Source organism: Chinchilla lanigera, unplaced genomic scaffold (genome assembly GCF_000276665.1).
Source record: "Chinchilla lanigera isolate Chin_1 unplaced genomic scaffold, ChiLan1.0 scaffold00078, whole genome shotgun sequence".
In the NCBI taxonomy this organism is placed as follows: Eukaryota; Metazoa; Chordata; class Mammalia; order Rodentia; family Chinchillidae; genus Chinchilla; species Chinchilla lanigera.
In genome coordinates this window covers 10458839-10475529 of record NW_004955479.1, presented here as the reverse complement: position 1 = coordinate 10475529, position 16691 = coordinate 10458839, and the positions used below count along the sequence as shown (strand labels likewise).

The following is a 16691-nucleotide window of genomic DNA, read 5'->3' as shown; positions in this document are numbered from 1 at the left end:
GGGAGTCCCTCCTGGCTTTAAAATAAGTCTTCCACAAGGGCACAGCAAGACCAGAGCTCAGACCCAGCTGATGACTTCACAGTTCAACTTTGCCCAGATTTAACTCCGCCTCTTTGCCTAGCCGATCCTGAATTTTACCATCAATGGATCTCTCACTCTTGTTTGGGCCCTGGGGTTTTTAAAAAAACAACAGAATGTAATTGTTCATCCATCAACATTTTCACTACCCTTCACCTCTGCAGGATAGCACCTGCCCAAATGTTTCTTGTGAAATTGATGTTTGCACATGTATAGCCTTGGGTACCATCACACACACACACTCTCACAAACTGTATTACTTTTACACAAAATTATTTAACAATGCCAACAACTGTGTTTTTGTGAAAAAGTTTTGAGTGATGAAAATGTATGGTCAGCACTTAGGAGGCTGAGGCGGGAGGACAGCAAGTCTGAGGCCAGTCTGAGCTACACAGGGAGTTCAAGTCCCTCCTGATCTGCGTGCATGGGCCACACCTGCACTGAGCTCAAGACACCTCAAGGCCACTGTAACAAGCACAATCTTTTCTTTTGAGGCAGGGTCTCACTACGTAGGACAGGCTGACCTTGAACTCACTTATGTAGCCTAGGCTGGCCTGGAACTCACAGTGATCCTCCTGCCTCAGCCTCCCCGGGTGCTGGGATTACAGGCCTGTGCCACCATGCCCGACAACGAGCAGAATCTTGACTTGCAGTTTTTCTGTGACCTGCCTGAGCTGTTGGCACAAAGAACAGAGCTGCAGGGGACAGACACACAGCTGTGCGGTGCAGCTCCCATACCTGCAAGACGGTCTCTTTGCCTTACAGGGTCATGGAGAGGATGAGAAACGGTGTAAAGTAGTTAGCATAGAAAAGTAGAGCAGCCATTGTGTAACTGGTAGCTGTAACTATGAGTTTCTTTTTTTTTGGTAGAAAGTTTTATTAAAGATAGGAAAAGAAACAGGCTCTGCAGAACGAGTTTGGACCAAGTAAAAGTCAGAAAAGAGCACACGCACGCTACAGCCTGAGGGCGGGCCACCATGCAAGAGAGAATGGTGGCAAACTGAGTTTCTTAGTGGACAAGCAAATTAGGAAGAAAAAGACGTGTCATTTTGGAGAGTCTCACTAAGTGGACTAGACCGGCTTCAAACTTGAGATCTTCCTGCCTCGGTCTCCTGAATAGATGGAATTACAGGAGCATATCATCATGCAAGGCTCTTGCTAACAATTTTACTTCCAAGTGCATTAAATTGGGAGGTGGGGTTTCTAGCTTTTTCTCCCAAACATTAGTGAAGCTGTTTCAGAAATGTAACTGAATGCACTTATATTCTCCACCTCCATCCACTTCAGGCCATAAGCAAAGTCTATCTAGTGGTACAGACTCTGGGACCAGCCTGCCCAAGTTCGTGCCTTGGCTCCGCCTCTTACGGTAGCGTGAACTTGGCCAGGTTATTTAGCTCACCTTCTGCACCTCCCTGCTCATCTGTAAAGGGGGTAGTAGTGCTTTGTGAATACTGTACATAAGTAAATCTCAGCGCAGCGTGCTGCGAGCACTGTTAATTATTCATTGCTACCACAGACATCCTCTATTGTGGCTGGCATATTTCTCATGTGCAAGAGCCAGGAGTGCCCGCGGCAGGCTTGGGGCCCGGGCCTGACCTTCCTCCAGCGGCAGCTCTAGCCAAAGCCCACACTCTCAGGGCCCTGGTTCTGTTAGCCTGCTCCTTCTTCCTTTACCCACGCTGCAGAGATAAAACTCCAGGACACCAGTGCTCAGCAAACAGTTGTCAACAGGTCACTGGTTTTCTAAGTATGCTGGGGATGCCTTCTGGGGTGCTAAGTGCCAGGAGGGCAGTGGCTCTCCAGCTGCTTCAGTCCAGCCCCGTCCTGATGTCCTGGTCCCCTGCTAGCCCACATCCTCCTTCCATGCTGCCTTCACCACGCCCACACCCTGTGCGGCTCTCTCCACGGGCTGTCCTGCAGTCACCAGTGTCAGCCTGGCGGGCGTGCAGACAGGGACCTCCAGCTGGGCATCTCAGCACTGGACATCCTGAGGGCATGAGCTGGTGCCCGGGCAGCTCATTGAGATGGCAGTGAGAATCATGGGCTGTACTCCAAATAGCTAAGCTGCTTTCCCCTGGTGAGTTTTGTTGTTGACACCAAAGGACTGTCATGGGCCTGGTTCACCCTGCCGTGCCTGCAGCTGAGGTTCTGCATTCTTACCGGGGTCTGAGCCAGGCTCAGGGCACTGCAGCCTGAGCCCCGCTTCCCTGCTTCTCCTCCACCCTTCACCAGCATCAAAAATGGCCCTTCAGACACAGGACCTGTGGTCAAGAATTCTTAGATGGGTCTCTTGGTTTCTGTGAGCACCAGATGCTCACAGAACTCGGAGGGCCCTCCAGGAGATGGATGAACACTCCTCTGCGGCACTGTCCGGATGCCCCACCCACCCGGGCCGCGGCACGGCTGCTGCCCTGTCCTTTCTCAGGGCCGCAGTGCTTTCCTTGTCTGGCACAAGTCAGTCCTTTCCAGCACTCAACAAAACTCACCCTTGGGCAACACCTGATCTACAGATGGGTTTTATTTTGTCTGCAGAGCAGGTAGAGAATTTTTTAGTTGTTGATGAAATCAGATTTCGTATAAAAATCTGGATTCCCCAGATTCTCTGGAAAACTCTGGAGACAGGACAGGAAGCCCCTTCCCGCGCTCTCCGTGCTGCCTGTCCCCGCACTCTTCTTTCATTCCCTGACTGGACTTACCTTACTGCTCCCGAAGGACAGCGGAGTTTATAGCTCCTGCCAGTGATGTGGGCAGTGACAGAAGAGAGGGGCCCCATCAGCTCCACCAAAGACAGCTGTCTTTTTTTTGGTACCGGGAATTGAATTCATGACATCCTGCTTACCAGGCAGGCGCTGTGCTGCCGAGCTACATCTCCCGCCAAAGACAGCTGCCAAAACGCGCTTGTGGTGGCGGCAGGGTCTGCGCCTGCCAGGCAAACAGCAGGGGCTGTGCAGTGGGCACCCATGAGGGGCTTGTCCTGACCAAGAGGGTCTCCAGTTGGCCTCACTGCTGCTGGTGGCTGCAACCACACCTTCCTCTGCCCCACCCTCTAGTGAAAATAGGTGGCCCCAGGCCTTCAGTGCAAGAGGGAGAGCTGGGCAGTCAGCACCTGGCTTTAGGGAACCCCTGTCACACATCGAGGAAACCCTCCCCCCACTGAATTACCTCATTCTTACCACTAAGGCATCCAAGGAAAGAGACAGAGGAAGACGTGGGGCAGTGGTGTGGGGGTTGGCAGGGCATTCTGGGCTGAGGCAGACCTGCTGTGAGACACCCCGGCGTGAGGACGTCCGGGAACACCTGTGTCTTGGGCCCCCTGCTTTAAGGATAATCCACTGGAGGGTTAAAAAGCATCCACTGTGGGACAACCTCCCAGGATGGGGGTGCAGCACTGCCCACCTTGATTTTTTTGTTTTTTGAGTCAGTGTCTCACTATGCAGTCCAGGCTGGCCTCAAACCCACTATGGAGTCCAGGCTAGTCTCAAACTCAAGGTGATCTTCCTGTCTCAGCCTCCTGAGTGCTGGGATTACAGGTGTGCACCACCATGCCCGGCTCCCACCTTGATTTTTACTGTAGATCTAAAACTAACCCCTAAGAAGAGACCTTAGAGGAGAGGCTTCAAACCATCCTCAGGAATTTTCTCTCTCTCTCTTTTTTTTTTTTTTTTGGTGGGGCTGGGGGCGTTTCTGGTACTGGGATCCGAACTCACGACCTTGCACTTGCCAGGCAGGCGCTGTGCCGCTGAGCTAAATCCCCAGGCCCTCTCAGGAGTTTTCAAACTCGACTTTTCTTCTAGAACATCATGATACAGAAACAAAAGTGCACCTAAAATGGAATTGGCCTGGCACTGGGGTTGGCAGGAGGCCCTGACCCGGACCTTGGTGACCTCCTTCGAGAGCTCTGCAGGCCACAGGGGACAAAAACCACTGACCTCGAGTATAAGCATCCTTTGAAAAGCACGAGCCACCCCAAGAGAGAGCCCTTTTGCCTAAGAGGCCAAGGACTGCTCCAGAGATGAACAGTTCCACTTCCTGTTGCCACATTTTCAACTATTTATTGAATGAGGCAGTATAGACAGAATGGAAAACAACACAGAATCCATGCTTTGCTACTGGAGTTTTGCTTTTTTTCTTCTTCTTGGCAATTTCTCAAACTATTAGGAGGTTATTTCACCACAAAGGAACACGGACTTTAAAGCCCTGGACAGCTTCACAATGACGATAAAAAATAATAATTAAAAAAATAACAAATTGTAGAACTAGGACTGCTCATATGTAAATTTCCCTTCCCTCCCCCCATTACGTACAGAAAAGAACATACAAAGAACATTAGATAGTTTTATATAAAACAAGCAAATACAAGAATCTGAAACTTTTCTCAAAGGCTGAGCAAGACATGAGGAATCTTTTAATTCGCATAAAAAAAACACATTAAATACACTATCACACATGTAGGGGAACCTGGGAAGAGGGAGGAAGTGTTGTCCCTGTGCTCAAGGAGCAGAGATTTGGCCTGTCAAAAAGTCAGGTGAATTTATCCACTCGAGACTCAGGGCCGCCGCTGGGAAAGCAGAGTCTGACAGCGCCGAGGGCCAGGTCAGCCCACACCCGGAGCGGGAAGGCCGGTCGGGGCCTGGGTCACAGGCAGGCAAGAGGGCCTCGCGGAGCCTCCCCTGAAGGAGGGGATCCAGGAACCCAGGCCCCTCCTCTCCTGACACCCTGTTGGGCCGCCATCCTTCCCACGCCAGGAATCCCTTTCTGGCGCAGGGTCTCCTCTGTTTAGCTACTCCAGCGGCTAAAGAAAATGGCTCGCATTGGTGAACCCTGGTCTGTGAACTTCTCTCCCTCCTTCCTTGCGCTTCCAGCTCCTCGCAGCCCTTCCCACTCTCTCCCCCATGACGCACGCACACACTCACAGGCACACTCAGCACGCACTCCTCAGACCCTTAATACTTCTGTTCCCGTCAATTCATACACATGACCAAGTCAGGACTGACCTTAAAACCAAAGTAACTCTTCAACAGTCAAGAGTTCCAGGAGGGCTCCTGGGCAGGGGAGGAGGCGGGAAGCCGAGGATCATCTTCTTGGCCCTGTCCCGGAACTTTTGGGACATTCCTCCGCCCAAGGTAAGCTCAGCACTTGGGCTGGCCGAGAGTGTCCCAGCTGGCAGACCACCGACCCTGGGCCCTGGCGTGTCCTGGACCCTCCTTCCTCAGCTGAGTCCAGCAGGGAGAGTTCCGGGCGGCCGCTGGGAGGCAGCTTTGGTGAAGAGCATGGTCACCTCGGCCTGAGTTTGTCAGTAGCTCAACGCATGACCCTGGTATGAACAAAAACCAGGTGACTGTGTCTGGCCACGTACCCTATCACCCACTAAACTGGGTGGATTATCCTTTCCACAGCTCACCTTGATTTCATACAGAGAATTCCATGCGGGTTTCATACATATATATGTATGTATATATATACTTTATATATATATGTAAATGTGTATATCCATATGTACACATATACATATATTCACACTCACACATACACGCACATAAGTATACACACGTGTCTGCAGAAAGGAGTCCTGCCACAATTTGGCTTTTTTGGGACAGTGAAATTGACAATGCAGCTTCTTACTCCACCAATCCCAGAAAATCAAGAGTGGTGCTTTAAAAAAATGCAATTCCAAAATCTGCTGCCTTTCTTCCTTTTCAAAAAAAGGTTACCAAAACTTTTCTTCCAAAGTCGAGAGACTTAATTCCATTTGATTGCACCTCTGCAAAACGTGTAAAAAATTTTGAAGTAGACTAGAAAATGAAGCCATGGTATGGCTGCGTGTCACTGTTCCAACGTCACCACCTCCACAGCCTGGCCGTCCATGGTGACTGCGCTGTCCGATATCCTGGTGGTCACAGGGGCCATGGCCACCTGCACTGGCCCGTTGCCCTGGGCAAGGCTGGTTACCACAGTCTGGTACATGCTCACCGGGATCTGGACCAGGCCTGGGGAGACAAAGGCAAGACGGTTGATGAGGCTGTGCTCATGTTCCAGATGCTGGCGAAGTGGGGGCACTGGGCCCTGATCCCTTGGGATGCCACTGTCTGCTGGCCCCAGGAAACCACAGACCTGCTTTCCAGGCACAAATCAATCTCTTGCCTCACCCTACTTCACTTTTTAAAAACAGACTATCAAGAAAGAGACTCTGTAGCAACTGTGCTCCCCTGCCCTGTTAGGCTACACCACCTACCTCAACCCCCTTTCTGCTGTGCTAGGTTTCTCTCCTCTTGGAAAATGCCCTCTCCTGCTGTTTTCTGGCCTCTGCCCAACTATATCCTTCTTTTCAGAGGGGAGCTTAGAAAAGGGTGTGTGGGGGACTACTTCATTTGATGCTGATTTTTAGATTTTACAGTAAAACAAAAACATTTTGAGGTCAATTCGGACAGAGAGAGTTGGAGAGAGGGAGAGACAGAGAGAGAGAGAGAGACTCAACTGCCTTCCAATATCCCTACCACGTAGAGTAGGAGGGACAGCTTACCATACAGCAGAGGCACATACCTTCAGAGAGGGGTCGCAGTCCATTTCTAGTTAAATAAGGCCAAACAAACTACTTGTTGACTTTCTCTTCTTCTGAAACGAGCATTACAGTGAGTGGGGAAAGGGCTGTGAAAGAGGGACGCTGACATAGTTTGGAAGGTGGAGCACTGATGTGAAAAAGTGCCTCGTACTCAGGAGGTGGCAGTGCAAGGCCATTCCCAGAGGGGCTCCAGATGTGGAGTGCTGGCTCCTGAGGGGATGAGGCTGAAAACCTGTGCTGAGAGGACCATGCCCGCTGGTGCCCTGGCCTTCGGGATACCACATGCGACCCAGCCTTTGTCTCGAGAACTCAACATGTCCCAAGAAAAGATCTATACTGACATTCGGTGAGTAGGGGAGGGCTGATGTCCTAACACTAACCCCAAAATGTAGGTCACCACAGTCCGCCCCATATACTAAGACAATCAGTGTTTCAGTATTAAGGGACACAGAGGTACATGGGGAGAAGAGGTACACAGGGGTAGCTGAGATAGTGTGGTGTGCAGAAGAAAGCAAATAATATTCTCATAGATGACACACCTGTATGTACTAGACCCTGGATTCAAGTCCCAGTACACATAAATGCGCATTTGTGCACACATACACACACACACAGTAGCTATGGAAAAGGAATATAAGATCTGTGTTGTTTTCTGAGACAGGGTCTTGCTCCGCAGCCTAGGCTGGCCTTGAACTTGTGATCCTCATGCCTCAGCCTCCCAAATGTTGGAATCACAGGCTTGCGCCACTACATCCAGCTCAGTTAATTATTAGGTATAAGCAAGTTTCTAGACTGAAAAGACATGAATTTCAGATTGAAAGGCCCACGTGATACCACTATAATAGATGAAAAAAAGATCCACGCACTACAACACATCCACATCTTTGCAAAGTTTCAGTACACTGGGGATACAGCAAAGACCCTAAACGATTCTATAAAGACCAACAGAAAGTCATATAAAGAAGTGGGAGTTAGAACAGGTGGGACTTCTGACAGCAAACCTAGAAGCTGAAAGATGCTGGAGCAATACTTCCCAGGGTTAGAATTCGACACGGCCCATGAACGACGCTCCCACCAGTGACGCCTGCGGCACGACGAGCTGTGTGAGGCTCCAACATGTTGCCTCGAGCAGTTCCCAGACCGCGCGACAGTGCACACCCAGGGGTAGCCACCGAGGGATCTGGGAGTCCACGGCCGCAAATGTGCGGGACGCCGGGGTGAGGCCGGGGTACGGATAGCCCCGTGAGACGGAGCACTGGGGTCTCCCGCGTGCAGCCAGCAAGGTCACAGCTGGAGATGAGTGGTTAGAAAGCACAGGCCTTCTCCACCGCGCCCCAGTGCAAGTACGAACGCGGAAATAAAAAGTTACAGAGGGAAACGCAGTCACACTAATTATAACACACTCCTCTCGGCAGTGAACTTTAACGTTTCAACTAAAAAAAGCTACGACTATTTAGATCAGTAATATATACCAGGAAAAAAAATAAAATGTCACATCTGGGATATAGACTTTTATTTTTTAAAAATGTTCTTACGTCCTTCTTTAGGGGAGTGTGCAATTTAAAATCCTGCTCTAAACCACTGCATTTTCCACTTAGCATACAGTCCTTAGAGGGTGAACGCCCGCTGCGCTCACGCTCCATACCCGAGTACCGGGCAAGCCTGAATTCGCAGCGCAGCTACTCCTTAAAAGCGCCGCTGGATCACTGCGCGGTGAACTCCCGCCCACAGGAAGGGCGATCTACCGGGACTAACACAAGGGATCCACCCTCGGGAGAAGCCACTCAGAACCCCTGCCGACATTTAAATCCTATGCTACTTTGATGAAATTGAGTTTTAAAAAGAGATGAAACCAAAACCAAAATCGCGTAAAACAAAAACACTTTGCAATGTTAAATTGTGTGTGAATTTTGGGGGAGTTAAATTTTGCCAGTTTTAGGGATAAGTAACTTGATGCAACACAGGACAGGATTTGGTGTTTTGATGGCAGTTAGTTTGCGGTACTAGAGATGGAACCCAGGGCCTTCATACTGAGCTACATCCCGGGCCCTTTAAATAAAGTCTTTAAAAAAACCTTTGTATTTTAAAGCAGCTAAATCGCTGAATCGCCCAGGTTGAGCTTGAATTTGTGTCCTCCTGCCTCAGCCTCCCAGAGTGCTGGGATTATAGATGTGCACCACCACATCCTACTTTTTTTTTTTTTTTTGGTACTGGGAATGGAACTCAGGACCTCGTGCTTGCCAGGCAGGCACTATGCCACTGAACTACACCCCAGACCCCCTACTATCATTTTTAAAGCCCTGCTCATGCTGGCGTGTTAATAGAACGCAGGCACAGCTGATGGCTTCACCGTGAGATGCTGGGGCAGAGGTGAGCAGTCAGAAGGGCCAGGTACCGGCTTCAAGTGCGGGGTTTAATTTCTTTCATTTAACCTTTGCCAATGAATTGCTAAATGTTTATCAATGCTGTTCAGTTCTCTTCCAAATGATCTTCCCTTAACATGTTACTTCTGAAATATGAAACTTTCAAGTTCCATGGTGGTTTCTAAAACCTACAATACAGCTTGAGGGCTTTAGCACCGCCTTCAAGGCCTCTCATTTGCCTTGGTGTATCCTTTCTTTTGAGACAGCCTATTGTGTAGGAGCCACTTGAAAACCTGAAATCCAAAGATCCTTCCGCCTCTCAAACTGAGACTATGGGCTGTGCCCCATAGCTTGGCCACTCCACTGTTTTTTTTTTTTTTTTTTTTCCCTCCCCTGGGGTTTTTTCCCCGCCTTTTTTTTTTTTTGGACAGGGGTTTTTTTTTTTTTTTTTTTTTTTTCCCCGCCCTGTGGTTATTTTCCCCCCTTTTTTTTTTTTTGGAAAGGGGTTTTTTTTTTTTTTTTTTTTTTTTTTGGTACCGGAAATCGAACTCAGGACCTTCCACTTGCCAGGCAGGTGCTTGTGCCACTGAGCTATCTCCCCTGAGATAGGGTCTTACTAAATTACCAGGCTAGGCTCCAGCTTGAGTTTTCCTGCCTCAGTCTCCTAGAGTGCTGGGATAACAAGGAGATGGCACTGCACCCAGCTTGATCTTTCCTCACCATCATTTCCCTACTCTCTCAGAGGCCCCATGCTCAGGGATACCTCCCCTCCGCTGTCCTCGGTCACACACCTCTGGGCTGCGTTCAAGGTGCTCCCTGCAGGGATTCTCACTCCCACTCCTTCCCCTTTGGACGCCTGCCCCACCCCAGCCCCAGCCAATGCTCACGGCTCCTCCGCAGTGCGCCAGGGAAGCCCACAGGCCTTCCCGCTTGGCTAAGGCCTCTGTCAGGCCAAGGGTGGTTTCACATTCCCAACAGTGTAAAGTACAAGGTGTGCCGCAAGTGTGCACCAAGATCTCCCTGAGGGCAACAGATCAAGCGGGTGGACGGTTGGCCTCAACCTATGTACAGCCAGGCCCTCTTCCGGCCTCCGGCTTGTCCAGCGTATGCTTCTCCGCTCAGAATAACAGGCTTAATGAAGTAACTCACAACGGCCAGGGGCAAAGCCGGAATACTGGTCTCATCCTTCAGTGCCAGCAAACGGCAGCCAAAACCAGAAGCAAAGATCAGTCTTGTTTCATTGCTCTTGCCGCCAGGCTTGAGTCAGTGCTAAAAGCTCCAAACTTGGGAAACAAATACAGTGACTTGGGCAGGAAAAACTTTCTGTTGTTGGAGTTAGATCTCCTTCACCCTGGCATATGACGTCTGGCTCTCCTGTGATGAGTCCATGCCCACAGGAACAAACTCTTGTTGTTAAGTTTTTAGGGCTGTTTTTTAGCAGAAGGCTCAAATGCAGAAAATACAGGCTGGCAGCACCATAAGCAAAACGACCTTAGGAAGCTAACCTAGTGCTTCTGTTGCTCTCCTTTCCAGTTCTTGAGCAGGTTTCCAATGGCCCTGGGCTCTACACCCAACCCTTACTGTGGGTGCCTGTTGCCGGGGATCTAGTTCCAACCAGCAAACTTCTCTGAACATACGCAGTGCTTGTACACACTGCCTTCTGCCGGGGAAGGCTGTCCTCGGCTTGCTCCTTGAATGGAGTGGGCTCCCACCGCTCCCAGCCAGCTCCAGGCTCTGCTGGGCTCCGGTTTGGGTCCTCTTCTGTGGTCTCCTGACACTCTGTGCCAGCCTCCTGGAGGAGAAGGGTGTATTCACTGCCATTCATGCGCGTCCTGTCTAAACAGATGTAGTCAGCAGGTACTCAATGTCTGCACTCACTGAAGAAAACCCCCTTCTAGGACTGAATGCAGTCCCTTCCAGGGACTTGCTGAGCGTGGCAGGAAAGACTCAGGGCAGTGGGCTATGTTACAGTGGGCTATGTTAGAGCGGGAGTTCCCAGCTGTATAAAATGCATATAAAATGGAGAGATAAGAACACTACATTGAGGACTCATCCAAGTAAAACACTTTTTATTATCATTATTTTAAAAAACAGATTTCATCTTCTGTATTTTACAACGGCCAGGGAAAGAACAAATTTGGCCTCTACAACTAGGTGATGAAATGACTCCCACACAAAGCTGTCTCGGTGAAAACGGATGATACCTAGCACACATTCAAAGCTCTTCAGAGGGGAACTTCCATTTTCAGGTGTCACTGTGTAACCCTGCATGCCTTGAAACCTCAGTCCCACTGTAGCAGTCCCAGTCACCTCCACCTTAAATAAGCACAGTGCCATCCTGTTGTGGGGATTTTAAGACCTCCCTCCCCCACATTCTGACATGGGATTAGATTAAATCGCCTCTCTGACCCAGCAGCCTTTATGTCCATGGCAAGGGAACGGAGGCTTTGAAACCCAGTGTGCACTAAGTCGGGCGGCTGCCCTTGCAAGAGAGATGATTAAATGCTGAGGTACAGTAATCAGGCTGGGATTGTCCTCGCATCTGCTCATCTTGGCCCTGATTAGCCCTAATCTAGAGGCCCATGTTAATCCAAGTTTGTATTCTGGGTCATTTCGATTGATTAAGCAACAGGAAGCACTTCATGTTCTACTTTAAGGGCTTGGAATTCTTTTTTTTTTTTTTTTTTTGTCTTGTCTTTTTTGAGACAGGGTCTAGCTATGCAATTCAAGCTGGCCTTGAGCTCACTTTGTAGTCCAGGCTGGTCTCGAACTCACCAACGATCCTCCTGCCTCAGCCTCCCGAGTGCTGGGATTACAGGCATGCACCACCATGCCCAGCCAGGGCTTGGAATTCTTTTCTCTGTTCAGGGAGACCTCTTACAATCCTAGTAGTAAGACTCCCATGACCCTCCTCAACGCCCCTGTACATGGCTGCACATCTCCTGGCTCCTGCTAGGACCCTGGAGGAAGAGGGAGGGTGCTGTCTTCCCTTCACAAATGAAGCAAGCACCTTCAGCAGAACTCTGGGCTCTTCATGCAGGCGTAGATTTATAATGTCCTGAACCCTTTAGTAAATCCAACTTGTCCCTTTCCTTTTCTTTTTCTTTTGAGACAGGGTCCCACTATGTAGTTCAGGCTGGACTTGAACTCACTATGTAACACAAGCTGGCCTCAAACTCCCAGCAATCCTCTTACCTCAGCCTCCTAAATGCTGGGATTGCAGGTGTGCTCTGCCACACCCAGTTCATGTCCTTTTCTTTAACTCAAAAGTAAATGTAAAAGATTTTTTAAAAAGGTAATCATATTCAGTAGTATACATCTATACTCTTGGTTACCTGGGAGGCTGAGGCAAGATCACCAAAGCCTAGGAATTTGAGGCTACCCTGGACAGCATAGTGAGACTCTGTCTTAAAAAGAAAAAAACAAAACAGACTAAGCAGTTGAATAAACAAGTATATGGTGAAGCCAACCTGCACTTTGGACAAAGAGCCTTTCCATGCCCCAGGCCAGTCCAACACCCAGTACTCGGGCTGGGCCAGTCGGACCCAGGGGAGGACGGCCCTCTGTGGGCTCACTCCCTGCTGCCCCCACTCCCAGGCACATGGTGACACATGCAGAATTGGCCAAAGTGGAAAAAGAGGTGACAGGGACTCAGAAACCACAGGTCCCAGAATAAGAATTTCCTTGTCAAATAGCAGCCGTTGCAAACCTGCTGGAGGAAACGTGGGCTCTGTCTTTGTCTTCTAAGATTTTTAAAAAGCTGTCGGTATCACTCATGAGCCCCAGTGGTGAAACATCTCCTCCCAGGCTCCCCCACCTCCTTACCTGCGTGGACGGCAACTACATCTTCCCGCGCTTGGGCCAAAGCCTCGCAACTGATCCTGGACGTCACGTCCAGCACATCCGCACAGCCTGTCCCCGTCCCTTCAGATGCAAGCTCCGGAGTCAACGCTGGGCTGCTGCCTCCCCGGACAAACGCCATCGCCTCTTACCTGGACTGCACTTTTGCTTCCTTGATAATTGCCCTACTTCAGCCTGTGTGGAGCTATCTTCCAGAACCTTCATACAAGATGATGGGGAGGGGGCACATGCCCTGAAAATTCAGGTCCCCTGGCTAGGCCAGCTCTGGACAGTGTCGAGCTGTCACACATGTATATATGGAACCTCTTCCTGGGAAGGGCAAGCATTCCTCACGCGGTGCTGATCCGTTCTCTTTCAAGTTCAACCCTTTAGAATACACACACACTTGCAAGTGCACACATGCACTTGACCTTGGGCTCAAGTGATCCTCCTGCTTTAGGTTCTTGAACTACCATGGCTACTGGCATATGCTACCTCGTCCAGCTGAGAAGACAGATTTTACCAGACAGTTAATTTAAAAATAATTTAATCATAGAAGATAAAGTAAAAAAGCAGAAGGAGAGAGCAAAAAAAAAGTAAATCTCTCTCCCTCCCAGTTCTTAGTTCTTCTTCCCAGAGGCAACTACTGCAGCAGCTTTGAGGGCGTCTCTGGTCTCCCGAAGGTCACCTGCGTACCTGAAGATATGTGCCTGCTGGGCATCAGGCCTCAGTGAGGTGTGTGGTGCATGCACTCTTCTGCACTGCTTCTGGTGCTGGTTGCTGGGGATGGAAGCTGGGCCTCACACATCCATGAAGCACTTGACCACTGACCTATACCACCAGCCCTGTGCTGTGTGGTCTCAGGGATCTTTCCTTCTAAACACAGAGCATTATTATTATTATTATTATTATTATTATCATTATCATTATGATCATGATCAGGTGGTACTGGGAATTGATCAGGTGGTACTGGGAGTTCATGTCCTTTTCTTTAACTCAAAAGTAAATGTAAAAGATTTTTTAAAAAGGTAATCATGTTCAGTAGTATACATCTATACTCTTGGTTACCTGGGAGGCTGAGGCAAGGTCACCAAAGCCTAGGAATTTGAGGCTACCCTGGACAGGGCCTCAGCACTGAGCTACATCCAAAATCCTTTTTATCTTTTGAGACAGGGTCTCCCAAACCACCATGAGTGTATTATTATTATGTTTTTGTCTTTTTGAGACAAGGTCTCTCTATGCAGCTCAGGCTGGCCTTGAGCTCACTTTGTAGCCCAGGCTGGCCTTTAACTGGCAGTGATCCTCCTGCCTCAGCCTCTCAAGTGCTGGGATTATAGGTGTGTGCCACCACATCCGGCCAGTGTATTATTTTTGAGTGGCTGCAGAGAATTCTACTGTAGGAAGTGCTTGCATCTGATCAACCAGTTTTCTGATAGGTTCTCAATCTTTTGCTATTAAGGCAAAAGTATATGTAATTTCTCACATATAGAAATGATAAATACCTGCCTGCATCATAAATATCTAAAAGCAAGATTTCCTGGTCTGAAGGTATTTATATTTTACATTTAATAGCTTCAGTACTGGGGAGCTGTTTCCCTTCCCCTAATTCCTTTCAAGACTCAAAGGAGTCTATCTCTAGTAGGATTCAGGATTTGAACATTGTAAGTGATCAGGAATGTACTTTTGGGTAAGGGTCATCTTTGACTCTCTCAAATCATACTACACGGGGGAAGATTATGCTGTCGACTCATAAGCCTGGCCTTGTCTTCTAATATGGTCATTTGATTATATGCCGGGCCTTATGTTCTGCACAACACAGGGCCATAAGGTTTGGCCTTGGTCTCTCTCTGATGGGGGCTCCAGGGGAGCGCTGTGGTAGAACAGAGGCGCCAAGAAGAGCAATTTTAAAGGTCAGGGTCACGGCCTTGCACACTGTAGATTTATCATTCATGAACTGAACTACTCTATTCCTGACCTCTCTGGGGGTAATGAGTTTCATTACTGCCTGCTGTGTAATGGAATTTGTGTGCATACATGAAATTCACTCATTTGAAGGAATTTATTTTTCCCAAGACTAACCTCTCAGTATTCTGAGATTTGATGAAGTCTACATCTCAGTTTTTTTTTTTTTTTTTTTTTTTTTGCTTCATACTGGAGTTGAACCCAGGGAACAGTGAAGTATAACCCCAACCCTTTTCATTTTGAGCTAAGGTCTTACTATGTAGCCCACACTGTCTTCAAACTTGCAGTCTTCCTGCCTCAGCCTCCCAAGTAGCTGCGATTTCAGGCATGCACTGCAGCTGGCTGAATCCTAAAATATAGTTTACTTGAGTAAGTTTACGTAAGCCTTTCCCACAAGTGACCTACACTATCCCGTCATCACAACTGTACTTGTCCTGCCGAAGCTCCCTGAATACCACATGTACTTGCTCAGGCAGATGTCTCTGCCTAGAATTATTCCCTACTGACCTAAGCCCTACTTTTCCAACAATTCCCACATCTTTTCATGAGGTTACTACAGATACAAGAGGCTGCCATATTCTCCCATTCCTGTGATTTTACTGCGTTCCCCACTCACTTGGCATGAAATCTATCATGACCTGCTTCCAAGCAGTTATTGCTACTGTCTCTAAATCTGCTCACTTAAATTGCAGGACTATGTCACGAATGTCGAGCAGCCTTAGCACAGCAGGTACTCAATAACTGGGTATAACATACCTGGGCATACTTTTCATGATTTTCAGAGTGGACTACCCTCCCTCTAGTCTTGTCCTCCACCGACTGAAAAGCCTTAAAGCCTTTTACTCTGTTCTAGAATGAGGTCAGATTTACCCACAACAATCTTCAGGTGGATGATCAACACTGACGGCAGTTTAGGCATCGCACCTGGAAGGGTAGACTAGGCATTTTACTTGCAGTAAAAGTTTCTGAGTCAGAAAGACCTATACATGAATCTTGGTTCTGCCATTAGTTCCCTTGTGTGTAAAATGGACTGCATGGTACAGCCTACTACAGTGCCCAGCACATAGCAGGCGTACAGTGTCAGCTGCTTTTCAAAGATGACTCTGAGAACCAGGCGTGGTGGCACATGCCTGAATGCCAGCACTCAGGAGGCTGAGGCAGGAGGACTGTTGCGAATTCAAGACCAGCCTGGGCTACAAAGTGAGCTCAAGGTTAGCCTGAACTGCATAGTGAGACCCTGTCTCAAAAAAAAGATGACTCTGAAGGAGAGGCCTGAGGAGATCTAGTTGGGGTTGAAGACATTCAACTAAAACTCTCAGGGGACGGAAAAAAAGCAAATGGCATATATTTTGGAGCAGCACTTTGGTCCTATAGGAAGCACATCATTTGCCAAAAGCTTTTGAAAATGTAAAGATTAGAGATAGGGCCAGGGATGTAGCTCAGTGGCATAAGCGCTTGCCTGGCAAGCCTGAGGTCATGAATGCGATTCCTGATACCAAAAAAAAAAAAAAAAAAAAAAATTAGAGATAAAACTTGGGACTCAGGCAGGTGGACTGGCAGGCAGTTTCCCATGACCATGACACAGCAATGGTCATGAATGGCACTAGAACTGCATCACATGGGAGACAAAGTAGGTGCCAACCCAGCCTAAACTACTAATCAATACTAAGAATGTTAAAAATATGATTAGGGGACCTGGGGGTATAGCTCAGTGGCACAGAGTGCTTACCTAGCATGCAAAAGGCCCTGAGTTCAAGTACCTTTAAAAAAAAAAAAAAGCTAGGTGTGGTAGTATATGCCTGTAATCCCAGCATTTGGAAGGCTGAGGCAGGAGAATCAGTGAGTTTGAGTCAGCCTGGGCTACACAGTATACCCCATATATCATATAT

General features: G+C 48.6%; 1 protein-coding gene across 9 annotated transcripts in view; it reads right to left on the bottom strand.

Annotated features, from left to right (window-relative positions):
* Window positions 1-4108: 4108 nt before the first annotated feature.
* Window positions 4109-16691, bottom strand: part of Nrf1 (nuclear respiratory factor 1) — a 146208-nt gene continuing 133625 nt past the window's right edge. For all 9 annotated transcript variants that reach the window (XM_013503278.1, XM_005402417.2, XM_013503279.1 and 6 more), the window contains one exon: window positions 4109-6065. In XM_013503278.1, the coding sequence (XP_013358732.1) occupies window positions 5902-6065 (164 nt within the window). In that variant the 3' untranslated portion in view covers window positions 4109-5901. The remainder of the gene's footprint in view (window positions 6066-16691) is intronic.